Raw genomic sequence first — 17419 nt, 5'->3', positions numbered from 1 at the left:
TTCCAGTCCGACTCATGCCCCCTCCCACAACTCTTTCTCCGGGACATCAATGACTGTATCGGTATCACTTCATGCTCTTGTCTGGACCTGGAAAAATTCATCAATTTTGGTTCCAATTTCCACCCCTCTCTCACCTTCATGGTTTATCTCCGACACTTCCCTATCCTTCCTTCGCCTCTCTGTCTCCATTTCTGGTGATAGACTGTCCACCAATATCCATTACAAGCCTACCGACTCCCACAGCTACCTCGACTACAGCTCCTCACACCCCGCTTCCTGTAAGGACTCCATCCCATTCTCTCAGTTCCTTCGTCTCCGTTGCATCTGTTCCGGATGATGCTACCTTCAAAAACGGCGCTTCTGACATGTCTTCCTTCTTCCTTAACCATGGCTTCCCCCCACGATGGTTGACAGGGTCATCAACCGTGTCCGACCCATCTCCCGCACCTTTGCCCTCACACCTTCCTCTCCCTCCCTCCCAGAACCATGACAGAGTCTCCCTTGACTTTACTTTTCACCCCACCAGCCTCCGCATTCAAAGGATCACCCTCCGCCATTTCCGCCAACTCCAGAATGATGCCACTACCAAACACATCTTCCCCTCACCCCCCACTGTCAGCATACCATAGGGACTGGTCCCTCCAGGACACCCTGGTCCTCTCCTCCATCACCCTCAACACCTCCTCCCCTTCCCACGGCACCTTCCCATGCAATCACAGAAGGTGCAACACCTGCCCCATTACCTCCTCCCTCCTCACCGTCCAAGGGCCCAAACACTCCTTTCAGGTGAAGCAGCATTTCACTTGCACTTCCCTCAATTTAGCCTACTGCATTCGCTGCTCCCAATGCAGTTTCCTCTACATTGGAGAGACCAAACGCAGACTGGGTGACCGCTTTGTGGAACACCTTCGGTCTGTCCGCAAGCATGACCCAGACCTCCCTGTCGCTTGCCATTTCAACACTCCACCCTGCTCTCATGCCCACATGTCCGTCCTTGGCTTGCTGCATTGTTCCAATGAAGCTCAACGCAAACTGGAGGAACAGCACCTCATCTTCCGACTAGGCACTTTACAGCCTTCTGGACTTAACATTGAGTTCAACAACTTCAGACCATGAACTCTTTCCTCCATCTTGACTCCTTTATAATCTAATTTTTATTTATTTATTTTTCATATATATATTTTTTATTCCATTTTTATCCATTTTCCCAAATTCCCCCCCCAACAGGGCCTCTGTCACTTCTTCTTATGCTTTGCTTTCACAGAGCACAGACGCTTGTTCGACTATTAACACATTCTGCTATCTTACCTTTATGCCACTATCAGCACCTTCTTTAGTCTTTAGCATGACCATTAGCATTCCCTTTGTCCTGTGATATCTTTGTCGAGCTCCCACCTACCCCTGACCTTCTATTTTGCTCCCCGCCCCCTCTTAAACAATATAAAATCCATCACATTTCTACTTCTCTTTAGCCCTGAAGAAGAGTCATACAGACTCTCTCTCCACAGATGCTGCCAAACCTGCTGAGTTTTTCCAGCAGTTTCTGGTTTTAATACAGAAACAAGCCATTTGGCCCAACCAGTCCACACTGGTGTTTCTGCTTCACTTGAACCTCCTCTGATCCTTTCTCATCTAACTCTATCAGCAAATACCCTCTATCCCCTTCTCTCTCGTGTGGTTATCTAGTTTCCCCTTAAATATTTCTCGACTTTTCAGTTCAACCACTCCCTGTGGGAATAAGTTCCACATTCTCACCACTCTCGGGGTAAAGAAGCTTTTTCTCAATTCCCAGTCAGAGTTTTTAGTGACTATCTTATATTGATGGCCTGTAGTTAGGCCCTTTCCCACAAGAGGAAGTAATCTCTCTGGGTCTCCTCTTTGAAAGCTCATCACTAAAGACCCAATTTGGCCACCAATCAGCTTTCACTCTACAAGAATACAGAGACCCAGCCTGTTCATCCTTTCCCATGGTCAAGCTCACAGTTTGTGAAAACAGACCTCAGCTATTTTCTCGTCACTTTGTGGGGAAATCGAATATAAAGTGAAAGCTGAATTGGTCTGGAGGTGTCTATGGTTATGAATCAGAATCAAATCAATTCTTTGGTGAAAAGTGACTGACACCTCAACCCAGCTTTCCCTTGAGAGTCACTTTGCAGCACCAAGAATGCACATACTTGAACCTCACCAGTTGTTCTTTTGTAATTGGGTTTGCAGTGTTGTAGGGACTGGGTAGGTCAGTGTGGTGGAAGGACATTGGAGTCACAGCTGTGAACATGCCTAATTGAGGGCCTGACCGTTCTGAAGGCATGGAGGCAGCGTGCACAGACAGCAGAGACACTCAGCGAGGCAGCTCCTACAAGCACTGGCATTGAACAAGCTGCGATGCATTGAGAGGTTCCTCTCAATAACAGCCGGTGCATCACACCTGATCAGGCAACTCTCGTAAGAGGACACATCCACCGTGAACCCTCACCCACAACCAACTCTTCACACGCTAGGTAAACCTTCACCTGTTTAACCTGGGCTTACTCGTTATTACAAAACAATGGCTTAGAGTTTCTGCTTGTTTGGGCTAAGAATATACAGGCAATGTGACAGAAACAGCCAAATCAGTGCAAGCATCAGACATTTCATAAAAGAGTTATGTGCAAATCCACTTAATGTTCGTGTTTTCTGTGATCTTCTACGGTCACTCAAGGTAGAAACTGGGAAATTTATCGATCGCACTGGTAATTTTCCTAGGCACACAGCATGTCTGGGAACTATTTTCATGTTGCAAATATTTAATTTGCTAAGAAGTTGATTCATGTGTACCAAAGCAATCGGGAGATAGTTCAGTCTAGGTTTTTAAAGTCATTTTCTGTGGTTTTAAATCAGGTTAGTCACAGGTGGAGGATGGACACCCTCATTAAAAATAATAAGTAATTATAAATTCCACCGATAGTGGAAGTTCTATCCCAGAATCTTTCTGTTTTGCATTCTTCTCACGTTCTCCTGTTTGCAGTGGCTCAAGGGAAACCCCACAGATATAATGCACAAAGACAGGAAATACAAACCCTCTTCCATGCTGCCCCGGAATGATCCAGATCTGCTCATCGTCCTCGGTCTTTCTTCCAGGGAATTGGCACTCCCGCACAACTGGGAATCTCCGTACAAGTCAAATGAGGAATCCTGTGTGGGAATGCTGTTTGAACGCATCATGCTGGGACCTGATAGATGAAACTGGGATATGGCTGTAGGGCTTACTGCAAATCAAACAAGTAACAATCTTAGCATCTTACACCAACAACAACTTGCATTTATATAGAGCCCTTAACATAGCAAAACATTGCAAGGGGTTTTCAGGAGAGTAGGCAGGATGAATTTGACCCCAAGCCACATAGGGAAAAAACAGGACAGGTGACCGAAATCTTGGTCAAAGAAGTGGGTTTTAAGGAGAGAGTCTTAAAAGAGGAGAGAGAGGTGTTGGGAGGGAATTCCAGAGCTTGGGGACCAGGCGGTTGGAGGCACGGCCGCCAATGGTGGAGCGATGGAAATCGGGTGATGTTCAAGAGACCAGAATTGTTGTTTTTCCCTTATATCATTTTCTTGCAAGGTGTCCTGATGAGTGCAAGATGAAAAGCTTAGACATGTCTCTTTTTTCAGCAATACTCAAGTTATATACTATCAAATGATTAATTATTTCATTATTGGTGTTTACGAATGTAACTGGTTGATGTTTTCAGGTGCAGTGATCAAACAGATCCTCATATGAAGAACAGACTGTTCAGTCAGTCCATTCTGATTATCCAAAGATCTGGAACCTTTGGCATTGCAATTAAAGCTTAATAGTGTCAGAGGTACATTTATACACTTTTTAAAAACTGCCAATATGTAACTCTGATCATAACAAGGAAATAGCAGTTGAATTCCATCAAACAGCAACAGATCATTATAAGCAGAAGAGAAAAGAGCATTAAAGGGTTAACCACTGCGTATTCCACAAAACACATGTGATACTTATGTATTCACAAATGGATTTAATCGAATTTAAGCAGAATGGTACTTTTAAAAAGAACCCATTATAAACACACCTCAGCCAACCTGACAAAAGAAACATTAATGAGCCAAAAATGGGAACTGGAAAAGTGAAACAATTGCTTTATAAACAGGATTAGCTTTCCTTGCTGCTTTAGAACTCTTCGGGGCATGGATGCAGCAGGACTTTTTGATGAATTATATTTAAAGTGCTGGTAAATTAGCCCAAACCCGTTCTAATTATTCAGCACTTAGCAGGCACTTATCAGCCTTTCAACCTCAAACATTGAGTTCAACAACATTAGATCATAACCACCCTTCCTGTATTTTGGACAGCGGCTGTTGGTAATGATTCTGCTGTTTGCCATTTACACCTTCTCTAGACCCAGCTTTTGATTCTTTACTTGCCCCATTACCACCTCCTTTTGTCTTGCGCCATCATCCCTTTTGTTATTTAATCTCTCTTGCCTTCCACTCTACATCAGACCTTGCCTTTTGTTCTTTCCTTTATCCTGCCTCTGTATTTTTGAAGATACCTCTTTGGGATGCACTGGACTCTGGACAGTTTTACCTGATAAAGTTTCTGTTGAGGGCTCTTGGATTAGCATGGCATCATGTGTGTTATGGGACCCTGACTTTAACCACTGAGGACTCCCACCAGATTCTAATGGCTTCCACTTTCTCTGCCAAAACGATGATGTCAAAAGATGGTAAACAGAGTGGGAAATGCCACATCTCGATTTTAACCACACCCCCATCTCCTTTCTTTTTACTTGGACAGTTAAGATTCCCTCATTTTGTTTCTATATGATAGAAACTGTTACCTTGAACTTCAAGAGCAACACCTAAAACTTCCACAAATACCACAACAAGATCGTATCAAACTTAAAGAAAAAGTATATAATTGTGCAAAGATAGGTGGAAGACCAGAAGATTGGACAGAATATAAGGAACAGCAAAGGATGACTAAAAGATTAATAAGGAGGGAAAAATTAGAGTATGAGAGAAAGCTAACCAGAAATATAAAGACATATAGTAAGAGTTTTTATAAATATTTTAAAAAGAAACGAGTTAACAAAGTGAGCATTGGTCCTGTAGAAAGTGACTCTGGAGAATTGATAAAGGAAAACAAGGAGATGGCAGATGAATTGAACAGGTATTTTGCATCAGTTTTCACTGTAGAGGATACAAGTAACATCCCAGAAGCAGCTATAAACCAGGGAATGGAAGTGAAGGAGGAAGTCAGGAAAATTACAATCACCAGAGAAGTGGTACTGAGTAAATTGTTGGAGCTGCGGCTGACAAGAGCTCAGGTCCTGATGGACTTTATCCTAGGGTCTTAAAAGAAGCCTCTAGTGAGATAGTTGATACACTGGTTTTAATTTTCCAAAACTCCCTCAATTCGGGGAAGGTCCCATTAGATTGGAAGATAGCGAATGTGACTCCATTATTCAAAAACGGAGGGAGACAGAAAGCAGGAAACTACAGGCCAGTTAGTTTAACATCTGTCATAGGGAAATGTTAGAAGCTATTATTAAAGAAGTTATAGCAGGGCACTTGGATAAATTCAAGATCATCAGGCAGATTCAACATGGTTTTGTGAAAGGGAAATCATGTTTAACCAACTTTTTGGAGTTCTTTGAGGAAGTAACATGTGGATAAAGGGGAACCGGTGGATGTACTGTACTTAGATTTCCAGAAGGCATTTGATAAAGTGCCACATCAAAGGTTATTGCGGAAAATAAAAGCTCATGGTGTAGGAGGTAACATATTGGCATGGATAGAAGATTGGCTGGCTAACAGGAAACGGAGAGTAGGCTTAAATGGACCTTTTTCTGTTTGGCAAGATGTAACGAGTGGTGTGCCACAGGGATCAGTGCTGGGACCTCAACTGTTTACAATTTACATAAATGACTTGGCTGAAGGGATTGAAGGTATGGTTGCCAAATTTGCTGATGACACAAAGATAGGCAGGAAAGTTAGTTGTGAAGAGGACATAAGGAGGCTACACACAGATATAGGCAGGTTAAGTGAGTGGGCAAAGATCTGGCAAATGGAGTTTAATGTGGGAAAATGTGAAATTGTCCATTTTGGCAGGAAGAATAAAAGAGAAGCATATTATCTAAATGATGAGAGATTGCAGAGCTCTGAGGTGCAGAGGGATCTGGGTGTCCTAGTGCATGAATCACAAAAGGCTAATAATGCAGGTACAGCAAGTAATTAGGAAAGCTAATAGAATTTTATCATTTATTGTGAGGGGAATCGAATACAAAAGTAGGGAGGTTATGCTTCAGTTATACAGTGAACTAGTGAGGCCACATCTGGAGTATTGTGTACAGTATTGGTCACCTTATTTAAGGAAGGATGTAAATGAGTTGGAAGCAGTTCAGAGAAGGTTTACCAGACTAATACCTGGAATGGGCGGGTTGTCTTATGAGGAAAGGTTGGTCAGCCTAGGCTTGTATCCGGTTGAGTTTAGAAGAGTAAGAGGTGACTTGACTGAAACATACAAGATCCTGAGGGGTCCTGACAGGGTGGAAGTGGAGAGGATGTTTCCTCTTGTGGAAGAATCTAGGGGCAGGATTTTTCATATGGCGGGCAGGCTGGGCAGGAGCGGGCACGGAGCTGATCGCCGCCCGCAATCGGCTCCACACCGCCATTTTAAGTGGACGGGCCAATTAAGGGGCAAGGAGGGAGAGTCGGGGCCTGAGGCATGGAGCTGCCTCAGGGAGACTGAATGGATAGTAAAATAATTCAATAAATGATTTCAAAATGTATTTAAACATGTCCCCTGATGTAACTGTGTCACATGAGATGGGACATATTTTTATTTTTATGAAAACTTTTTTATTTATTTAATAAAAGCTGTAGGAAACCTGACCCCGCTCACGGATGAGGTTTCCTAAAAAACACGAAGGCCGCTTGGGCTTTTCGCCTGCCCGCCGACCTTAAGGTTGGACGGGCAGCGTTACTAATGACATGAATTAATTTCTTAGTGGCCTTATTAGGCCGTTTACATATCGGCGGGTGCACAGCTGACTCCGGCGCCCGCCGAATGAAATACCGCGGGACTGCGCGATGACACCGTGACGCACGCCTGATGTCAGCACACGTCATTTTACCCATCGGCATGTGGGGCCCACCCCCGCACACCAACTGATAAATTCTGCCCTCGAACTAGGGGTCACTATTTAAAAATAAGGGGTCGCCCATTTAAAACAGAGATGAGGTAAAATTTTTCACACGGAGGGTCATGAGTCTTTGGAACTCTCTTCCTGAAAAGGCGGTGGAAGCAGAGTCTTTGAATATTTTTAAGGCAGAGGTGGGTAGATTCTTGGTAAGCAAGGGGGTGATAGGTTATTGGGGGCAGGCAGGATGCAGATTTGAGGTTAATATCAGGTCAGCCATGATCTTATTAAATGGCGGAGCAGGTTCGAGGGGCTGAATGGCCTACTCCTGTTCCTTATTCGTATGTTCTTTAAGCAATACTTATCTCATGTTATTGAACTGACAGGTTAGTCAGGATGGATTTCTCAAGCTGTCATGTGTAATATATCACTCTCTGCAGCAATCCCCTTCTTTACAAAAGGATTTCCCACAATGAAATTAGTGAAACCCACTGAAAATGTGAAATCATCCAGCTCTCAGTTACATAGAATTACATCAAACTCACTGAAGGGAAACTGGCCATTCAGCCAATTTGCTCATCTCCAGTGTTTATGCTCCACATGAACTTCCTCCCATCCTACACTCTCCCTCAGCTATTCATCCAACTATTCACCTCAACCACTCCCTGCGGTAGTGAGTGCCACATTCTCACCACTCTCTGGGAAAAGGAGTTTCTCCTGAATTCCCAATTGGATTTATTAGTGACTGTCTTATATTGAAAGGCTCTAGTTTTGGACTCCAGCACAAATGAAAACATCTTCTCTAGATTTAACAGAAAAAAAAACTCCTCATCATCTTAAAGACTTCTATCAAGTCACCCCTCGGCCTTCTCTTTTCTATGCAGCAGAGTCCCAGGCTGTTCAATGTTTCCTGGTATGCAGTTATATAAGTTAATGATGAAAACATCATTGTCAGGCAGGATACAATTTGAATCCAGTTTTACCTCGTTTTAAAGGCAATTGCAGAGCAAATTGTCGAGGGGTGATTCATACAAAATGGTTCCACAGATAAACAATCTCTCCGGCACTAGAGGGTTAATTCCGTGTCCTCCACAGGCAATTCACATTCCAAAGGGGTGAGGAGGTGTCAGCTGTGGCTCAGTTCATAGCACCCTCGTCTTTGAATCAGAGGGTTGTGGGTTCATGTCCCACTCCTGGAAACCAAGAACTGTGATTGTACTCGAAAGAGTTGCAATCTGTGACTGTTGATAACTCGAAAGAGTTTCCAAAGGGGTGAGGCTTGGAGATGAAATCACAAGGTGGGAGCCTCAATTCTTTGATCTGTGTTACTGCAAGTGTGCAATTACACAAATTCTTTTTAAAAGTGTAAGAGACAGCGGGGTTCAATCTTGACTTTATGTGACAATATAAAGTGAGCGACAGTGAGTCAAGAGGCTGTTTGACATCTCTCCCCATTTTATTTCCAGTGAAGTCAATGGACAGAGATGTAAGAATGGGCTGTCCACACTCTAATGCCCATTTTACACCATCGCATCAAGTCACAATCTATGCAGTCCCTCTAATAGATGGGGACAGCAGCATCAATGAACAATTAAATGATTTGCTTACCTAAATGAGTGAAATTGTATGCCCCACCACAAGGCGATGAGATGGCAGAAGGTGAGGGCAGAGGTGATTGGCTGACTGTGTCTTGAAGGCCTCCAGTAGAGTGGGAACGAAGCCATTCCTTGCCTTCCTCATGGCTTGTTTGGCGGGATGATGGTGTGTACCTGCAGGGGGTATTATCGAGCAAATTTGAAATAGTTCCACTACCGAGCAAATCCATCATTACTACAACAACTTGAATTTATTATTTAGCGCCTTCAGCAGAGTATAACATCCCAAGGGTCTTCCCAAGAGTCTAATTATGTAACAAAACTGAAACTGGCTCAAAGCTGAAGATACCAGGGCAGAAGACTGACAGCTTGGTCAAAGAGGTGGGTTTTCAGGAATGTCTTAAAGGAGGGAAAGGGTTAGAGAGGGAGGGAGGTTTAGGGAGAAAATACAGCTGAGGTGCCTGAAGGCACAGTCACCAATGATGGGTGAAGGAAGTTGGGGATGCACAAGAGGCCAAGTTGGGGGAATACAGAGATCTCTGAAGGTTGTGGGGTTGGTGGAGATCACGGGGGAGATTTAAAGCCAAGGATAAGAATTTTAAAATTGAGGCATTGATAGACCAGAAGACAATGTTGGTCAGTGAGCACGGGGAGTGATGGATGAATGGGATTTGGTGCGACATCAATCTAAGCTGGAAGGTTGAACTATTTCTTCAAGCAGACAGTGAGGGAAAGCTATTGAGGAAAATGAACACTTTAGAATAACAAGATGCTGAAGCACTGACAAAATAATTGGACCACAAAACCAATTTGTGGTGTTTTGATGAATGTTTGTGCAGAGTATAAACAAAAAAGAGACAAGCTTAAGTAAACAAACATCCCTGCTCATTTATTTTCACAGTGTGCAATGAAAAGATCTTGCACAATAACTTAATTAAAAGCCAACTCTGTACAAAAGGACCTCATTAGTGGCTTTTTTCCTCTAGAAAGGTGAAGGCTGACAGGATACTGGATAGAGAAATTTAAGATTATGAAGGGTAGGTGCAGAGATGAATCTATTTGTGGGGGTTGGGAGGGGGTGGGAGAGGCCAGAACGAGGGGCCATGAATATAGCACAAGATAGTCACTAATAAATCCAGGAGAGAATTCAGGAAAAAACTACTTTTACACAGAGGATGGTGAGAATGTGGAACTCACTACCACAGGGAGCGGTAGAGGTGAATAGTATCAATAAATTTAAGGGGAAGCTGGATAAACACATGAGGGAGAAAGGAATAGAAGGAAATGTTAATTGGTGAGATGAAGAGGGGTTGGGAGGAGACTCGTGCGGAGTTTAAACATGGACATGGGCCAGATTGTTTCTTTTCCCCTTTAATGTTACAAAGCGTAATGTTATTACGCAAATACAAGTGAAGGTCAATCTGAGTTTAATTGCTGATTAGTCAGGGAAGTTCCTGGGAATGGGAAGCAGGTAGATTGCCTTTCCAGGTGGGAGAGGAATTTGAGGGGATATCTCGGCTGTAGCTGTGATCGGACCCAAAATGCTACAAGAAAACTTGCTGGCCTTCTTTTTTCTAAAAACAAACACTCACTCTCTGTGATGTTGGTATTCCTACCGTTTAATGCCTGTCCATTGCACTTTGTTAAAATTGAGTGGTTTGTTAGGCAACCTCAGACAGCAGATAAGAGTCAATCACGTTGATGTGGGACTGGAGTCACATACGGAGCCCAGACTGGGTAAAGATGGTAACTTTCCTTCCGTAAAGGACATTAGTGAACCAAGTTAGGATTTGACAACAATCTGATGGTTTCTCCATGACTGGTCGCAGTGTTTCATTTCCTTGTTTTAACTGAATTAATTCTCAAATGGCCATGGTGGATTTGAACACATTGTTTCTCAATCCAGGACCACAAATCTAGTACCAAAGGCACGACTTCACTGTGTGCCCATGAGGTTATAACCTGTGGGATAAATGCTACTTATAGAGAATTTCCAACTTAGAAGGAAATAACAAATCCAACCTCGATCCCCTCAGACCTGCGCTAGAAAATATTAAGAGCGAATAACAGCTGGAGTTTGTAACTAACGCCCAAAATTATCCTTATTCTCTCGCTATTTGTTCCAAGCATCAAGTCTTTCTCACCCAGTTGCTTTGGTGATTTGGACACCGGGAAGGTGCCCTTTCTCTAGAATAACAGACAAGCTGCAATTATTCCAGAAGCTTCCTTGGTCACACCACATGGAATCAGCAGCATGACAAAGCAATGCACAAACCATTGTCACATCAAAACAATGCAAAAAAACACCAAAGTCTAACACCGATGCAGTAACTTTATTTATTGGGACTTTGGTGCTTATCAAAGTGGAAAATATCTGCCTCAATTAGCAAACAATTCCCACTTTGTGTTGGCAGTCTCAGTTGCTGGTCAGGTTTGGTGCAATTGGAGCGGCCATTAGCCTGTCTCGATGCTGGATTTCCGCTCGCTGCTACTCCGGAATGGCATTTGTTCCCATCAACCTCCAAACCGCAGCCACCCTGATCAAATTTTCCAAATTTGAACCAATTAATGTCAAATTAATGGTGTTTTTGTTCTGTGAAATCCTGCCCACCAGAAACTGGACTGAGACTACCAAAGGACATTGAAACATATGTACGACAAGTCCAATTAATAAATGGTATTAAAACATTTCTACCTTAGGCCCTTTTTAGGTAGTGTGTTTCGATCTAGTTGCACACTGTTAAAACAAAGAGGAATCACTAGCAGCACACGACAAAAACAAGCAAGGCCTCAACACAGACATCTGTCAATCTTAAAAAGAAATCTCTTTCAGTTAATCAGTTAGTGCAAAAAGAACACATTAGCTTCCGATTGGCACCCATGCAGAAAGCTCGGCTAGGGTTATCGATATAACACTGAAGAAAAGCACTTAGGATTATAATAAAAGCAACACAGTTAAAACAAGCGGGAGCAGCTTCTGTATCATGTACCTGAATAGTTTGAAGAATAAAGAAGGTGTATCTATGCCCAGGGATGAATGAGGTGCTGTCTCAATGACAGCGATGGCATGTGGGGTAAAGCTGCTGGAGCTTCATGAATAAAGTCTGTGAGTGGAATCGTCCCAGATTCGCACTAAGTGCGGCAGCAGGAGGGCAAAAGGGTGTTTTACCCACCAGCCGCAATGGTGGCTTTTTACACTGTATCATCCCAATCCCGCCTCAGTAATTATGCAGCCACAGGAAACACGCCACCTCGCTGGCGGGCAGCCTCTGAATCGCCCGCCACACCGTTACCTCACGGCTTCCTCACTCCGGGTATCATATCTAAACTGCAGTCACCCACACAGTTCTCAATGCGGCAGCCCAGGACTGCTCCAGTGGAGACATGGCCCTGAAAGCCAAGAGGAGTTCAGTGACCCATCACTAGAATGCTATTTGGAGGCCCGTCATGAAGTCCTCTACCCTCGCCCTGGCTGCAGGAAGTCCAGCAACCTCACCACTCTGGCTTGGTCAGCGGTGGCAGTGGTGGTCAGTGCCAATGCTGCACAGAAGAGGTCGGCCATCCAGTGCAGAAAGAGGGTGAATGATCTCATCCATATGACCAGGGTAAGACTACCATCCCATCACTCTAAACTCACACACTCACAACCCCATCACACATTCACTGGCATCTCACTCACTGCCAGCTCAAGGGACATCACCACTCACTCTCTCTCACACACCCTCACATCTCCATCTGGCCTCATCTCCTCTGGAGACTGCCTCCTTGGCCCTCACCACCTTGAGGCCACTTGCACAGACCAACATGTGCCCCCACACACACCCTGGGATACCCTCCTTCCCCAGTACAGCCCTCACCCTGCAGCCTCTTGCCTTGCCTGAGGCCACTTCTCCCCCTTCCCCAAGCAAACCCTAGCCCTGCAGCCATTGAAAAGCTACCCCCGCCTTACGGCTGGTCTGGTTGGTAGAGACCTGCCCGTGAGCCTCCCTAAAACTGATGTGGTGCTGCCTGTGAATCCTGGCGCTGATGATGGCGAGTACTGCCTGAGGCAAGGTGGGCAAACAAACCTCGAAATCCCGAGTGAAGTGCAGCTCGCCAGGTGCACGTCATTTATGTACAGTTGTGAAACATGCTGATGTGCAATCACACTGACATGTCCAGATGATCCAGCGTGGGAGGGATGATTCCAGCGAGCAGGGCTTCTATTGCTATGCAGATGTATTATAATGAAGTTCCCGATGTGCGGCGGCCACTGTCGGGAGGAACAGACGATTGCAAACTGGTTTCACAACATCGTGAAATCAATTTTTGGCCTTCCCACCATATTGTCCGTTCACGCCCACCATGATGCTCAAGGAGCAGGGGGGTGTGGGTGGTGGAGGGGTGTGGATAGGGATAGGTGGGGGGGGTGTGGAAAGGGGTAGGTGGGGGGGTGGGGGAGGGGTGTGGGTAGGGGTAGGCATGGGGGAGGGGTATGGGTGGGGGTAGGCAGGGGAGTGGGGGTGTTGGGGAGGGGTGTGGGTGAGGGTAGGTGGGGGTGTGGGGAGGAGTAGGTGTGGGGGTGGGGGAGGGGTGTGGGTAGGGGTAGGTGTGGGGGAGGGGTGTAGGTGTGGGGGGGTGCGGGTAGGGTTAGGTGGGGGTGGGGGTGTGGGGGTGGGAGAGGGTAGGTGGGGGTGTGGGGAGGAGTAGGTGTGGGGGAGGGGTGTAGGTGTGGGAGGGGTGTGGGTAGGGAAGGTGGGGGGGTGGGAGAGGGGTGTGGGCGGGGCTAGGTTGGGGTGTGGGTGTGGGAGAGGGTTGGTGGGGGTGTGGGAGGGTGGGGTACGGGAGGTGGGGGGTGGGAGAGGGGTGTGGGTGGGGCTAGGTTGGGGTGTGGGGAGGGTGTGACAGTGTTGGGTTGTGGGTAGGGGTAGGTGTGGGGGAGTTGTGGACAACTTGCTTGTCCCAGAATATAGTTGCACAGTGCTGGCCTGGTCCTGTTAGAACACAAGAAATGGGGAAGGAGTTGACCATATGGACCCTCCAGTCTGCTTTACCGATCAATATCCTGTCTGATCTTCAATCGGAACACCACAGCTTTCAACTCCCATTTCTTCAAATCCCTTTCAGCCCCCCTGGGGTAGATGCACAACTCTTTGAGGTGAAGTAATTTCTCCTCATCTCGGCCCTAAATGGCTGGCTCCATCTTGTCAGACTGTGACCCCTATATCCAAGACTCTCCAGCCGGGGCAAAACAGACTCTCAGCATCCATCCTCTCAAGTTCATTAAGAGTTTTATACATTTTAATAAGATCAGTGCTCATTCTTCTGAATTCCAGAGAAAATAAGCCTGTTCTGCTGAAGCTCTCTTCACAAAGCTGAGGGCCAGTCAGGAATATGGCTTAGAACAGGGAGAAGGGCAGAGGAGAAAGGAACCACATGTTCACCATGACCTTTTAACTCTTTGTGATCATTCGAAGCAAGATGTATTGTGAAGGAAACACAATGAAGGAGGAAGACAGAGCTGCTTAGATTGCACATGCAAAATGAAGGATACAGGATGACAAAGGGAAGTGATAGACCGTTGTGAATAGCACAGCTCGTTAAATAAAGTTGCAAACCTCTAAACAGCGGCATCTACATTCCTGAACCAATTATTCCTCACAATTAATGCAGCGATTTGAAAGCAAAGCACCTGCTATAGGGTTACGATGTTACATAATAAGAAGTGTCACCAATTAAACACTGCAGGCAATCATTCAATCATCAGATCACACAGCATAGGAGGAGGCCATTCAGCCCATCACACCTGCGCCAGCTCCTCGTCAGAACAATCCAATGAATCCCACTTCCATAGCCCAGTAAATGTTTCCAATTCAAGTATTTATCCAATCCCCTTTTGAAAGCTCCTATTGAATCTGCTCCCACCGGCCATTCAGGCAGCGCGTTCCAGATCACAGCAACTCGCTGCATAATAAAAAAAAATCCTCCTCATTCACCCCCCCCGGCCCTTGTGACAATTATCTTACATCAAAAACTGCACGTCCTGTAAAGTGGAAGAAAAAGCAGTTTGTGTTTATGTAAAACTTGATCATACCTGTTAGAAAAATCCAAAAATGCTCCAAATGCTTTGATGTATAGTCATTGTTGCCATGTGGGTAAACACGACAGCCAATTTGTACACAGCAAGATCCCATGGGCTGCAATGGGGTGAATGACCAATTAAGACTAGCTTTACTGACCTTATTTGCAGGAGGTGTGTTGGCCAGGACACTGGGAAATCTTCCTGCTCTTCTCTTAAATAATGTCTTAGGATCTTTAAAGTTCATGTGGACTATTGGACGAGGGAGGTGGAGCCATGGTTTAGCACTAAGGCCAAAACATGATGCCTGAAATGACGTGCTGCCTTCTCAGGACCAGCCTTCCTTATCGACTGAAGTGGGGTTTGAACCCACAACCTTCTATCTCAGAGGTGTGAGTATCACTCACTGGGGAAAGGTGACATGATTGACGGAATGTCATGATCCTACACTTTCAGCTCTGAGTCACACCTAGGCTTGTTTGGGTCAAGGACAGACCAACAATATCATAGCCCTGGCTTCCCAAAGTGGGGGTCACAGAGAACACCCTGATGATCAGTCAGAGAGCACACTGGTGTAGTTAGACATGCTGAGCCCGAAATTCTGGTCCAGCCTGAGATGTGATCAGAGGTGCAATCAAGGGACAGGAAAATGGGGCAGGACCTGGTTCCACTGGGATTCTGTCTTTCTGTTTTCTAATGGCTGCCATTTGCCTGTTGGAGGGGACTGCTTACAGATGGACCTTCATTCACGCCTCCCACATCATGGAGAATACCCAGGCCACATTATCAATGCTAGAAGCCAACGGACATCTCGGGAGTTGAGAAAAAATGGCTTCCTCTGGAATCAAGAACTGGCACTAGCTTTTGAACCTTGAGCCCAGAAGGAGCTGAGGGGTCAGGACAGGACGAGGAGGGATCGGTTACTCCCCCCTTTGTGGGTTGGGATACCCTCTTGTAGGCATTCGTGGCCCAGTCCAACCAATGAAATGGACCCTGTCCCTGCATTGGTCAGACTGGACTGGACGTCACCAGGATCGAGTGTCAGGAATCAGGGTGGGTATTTCCTGACAGTTTACCCACAATACAGTTAATCCTAATTCGGACACACGCCCGAGTTGTGATCCTAATCTTCCAGCAGTTGAGACTCAGCTTCAGGAAAACACAGAAAACGGCTGCTTCTAAATTTTTTAATTCATTTTTTAAGAAGTGCCCAAAACAATTTATTTTAGCCTCACGTGGACTCGATTGCAGATTCTGGGCTGCAGCGAATGATTTACCTGTCTTGCTTCCGAGAATGGGTGATCCTGCGACACGGAGGTATATTAACAAGGAAACAAAGTGGGCTAATAGTCAAGATGATAGAGAGAGAGTGTGAACAGAAGTAAGAAGGGGACAAAAAAAAGAAAAAAGTGTTAACATCGCCAAAAAAAAAGTAATTAACAAACTTGTAATGAGTCGGAGATCCTATACTCTCCTCATTATCTTCTTTAAGGGCTGATTGCAAAAGGTCAGATGTAAAATGTAGGGAGCATTGGTTTAGATATTTCCCATTGTAAGTTAAGTCTCAATGGGTAACAATCCTTCCTCTGAGTCAATAGCCTCACTTTAGGGACATGAACACAAAATCTAGCCTGACTCTCCTGTGCAATACTGAGGGAGTGCTGCACTGCCACAAGAGCAGTCCTTTGGATGAAATATTAAGCCGAGGTTTCTGTTTGTTCTCTCAGGTGGATATAACAGATCCCACAGCACTATCATGAAGAAGAACAGGAGAGTCCTGTCAGTGAGGGTGCTACCAACTGAGTCAGGGCTAACATTCAATGAAATCTCCAAGAAAAGGCATAATCTTATGTGGGTGGTTGAAGATCTATCATTAGGGTAGGGCAGATGAAGCCTTTCTCTGTACTGAGTGGCACCATGTAGTGAGTGGCACCCTGTCCAATGGGCAGTGCTACGTAATAAAAGTGAGAACTGAAACCTCCTAAATTTACCCATTCCTACAAAAACCATTTCCGGCCCCGGTAAGTGGTCATCATCATCATGGGTGGGACAGGAAAATTTGGAGAGTGGCCAGAAGTCAACTGACCAAAATCCCAGCCAATATATTGGGACAAGAACACTGATTAATTATTCAAAGAAACCAATCTTTGTTGTACAGTGGTTCTGACCAGATTGGCCTCTTCCAGCTTATTGGATTGTTCAGGTTTGGAGAACATTCCAGAGTCAGGTTCGCTCTGCCTGGGATGTGAGCTCCTCTGTCCAGGAATTTGCTACCCTTGGGAAATTCAATAGCCTGAGCAGAGAAACAGGCAAATGTGCCATACACAATATATGGTGGCTGTTTACTGCGCTTTGGAAGCCTGACATAATTTGAGATAAAGGACTCAGGGTCAATTACTTTGAGTTCAGCCCAGTTGAAAAGTTGAACTGCGGAACTCAGTGTCAAAGCTCTACACCGCAAAAAAACAGCGGCCGGGAATTTCTTACCCTGCTGAACTCGGCCTTTGATCGGAGAGTTTTTATTTCAAAGTTACAGCTTATAAAGGAGTTGCCCCTGATGTGACATGAAGCCAGGTCATCTGGGAATGCAGTTTGTCTGTAAACCACCCCCCCCACAACAG

The 17419-nt window shown here is 45.3% G+C and overlaps 1 protein-coding gene across 2 annotated transcripts in view; it reads right to left on the bottom strand.

Annotated features, from left to right (window-relative positions):
- nav3 (neuron navigator 3) overlaps positions 1-17419 on the bottom strand; it is a 473245-nt gene that overhangs the window by 85147 nt on the left and 370679 nt on the right. For both annotated transcript variants that reach the window (XM_078567625.1, XM_078567626.1), the window contains 4 exons: positions 16076-16141; positions 11436-11477; positions 8754-8914; positions 3057-3245 (listed from right to left, as the gene is read on the bottom strand). In XM_078567625.1, coding sequence (XP_078423751.1) covers positions 3057-3245; positions 8754-8914; positions 11436-11477; positions 16076-16141 — 458 coding nt within the window. The remainder of the gene's footprint in view (positions 1-3056; positions 3246-8753; positions 8915-11435; positions 11478-16075; positions 16142-17419) is intronic.

This window comes from Cetorhinus maximus, chromosome 22 (assembly GCF_964194155.1).
Source record: "Cetorhinus maximus chromosome 22, sCetMax3.hap1.1, whole genome shotgun sequence".
Taxonomy (NCBI): Eukaryota; Metazoa; Chordata; class Chondrichthyes; order Lamniformes; family Cetorhinidae; genus Cetorhinus; species Cetorhinus maximus.
Note: the sequence above shows the minus strand (reverse complement) of the source record. Positions and strands in the feature narration are given on the sequence as shown.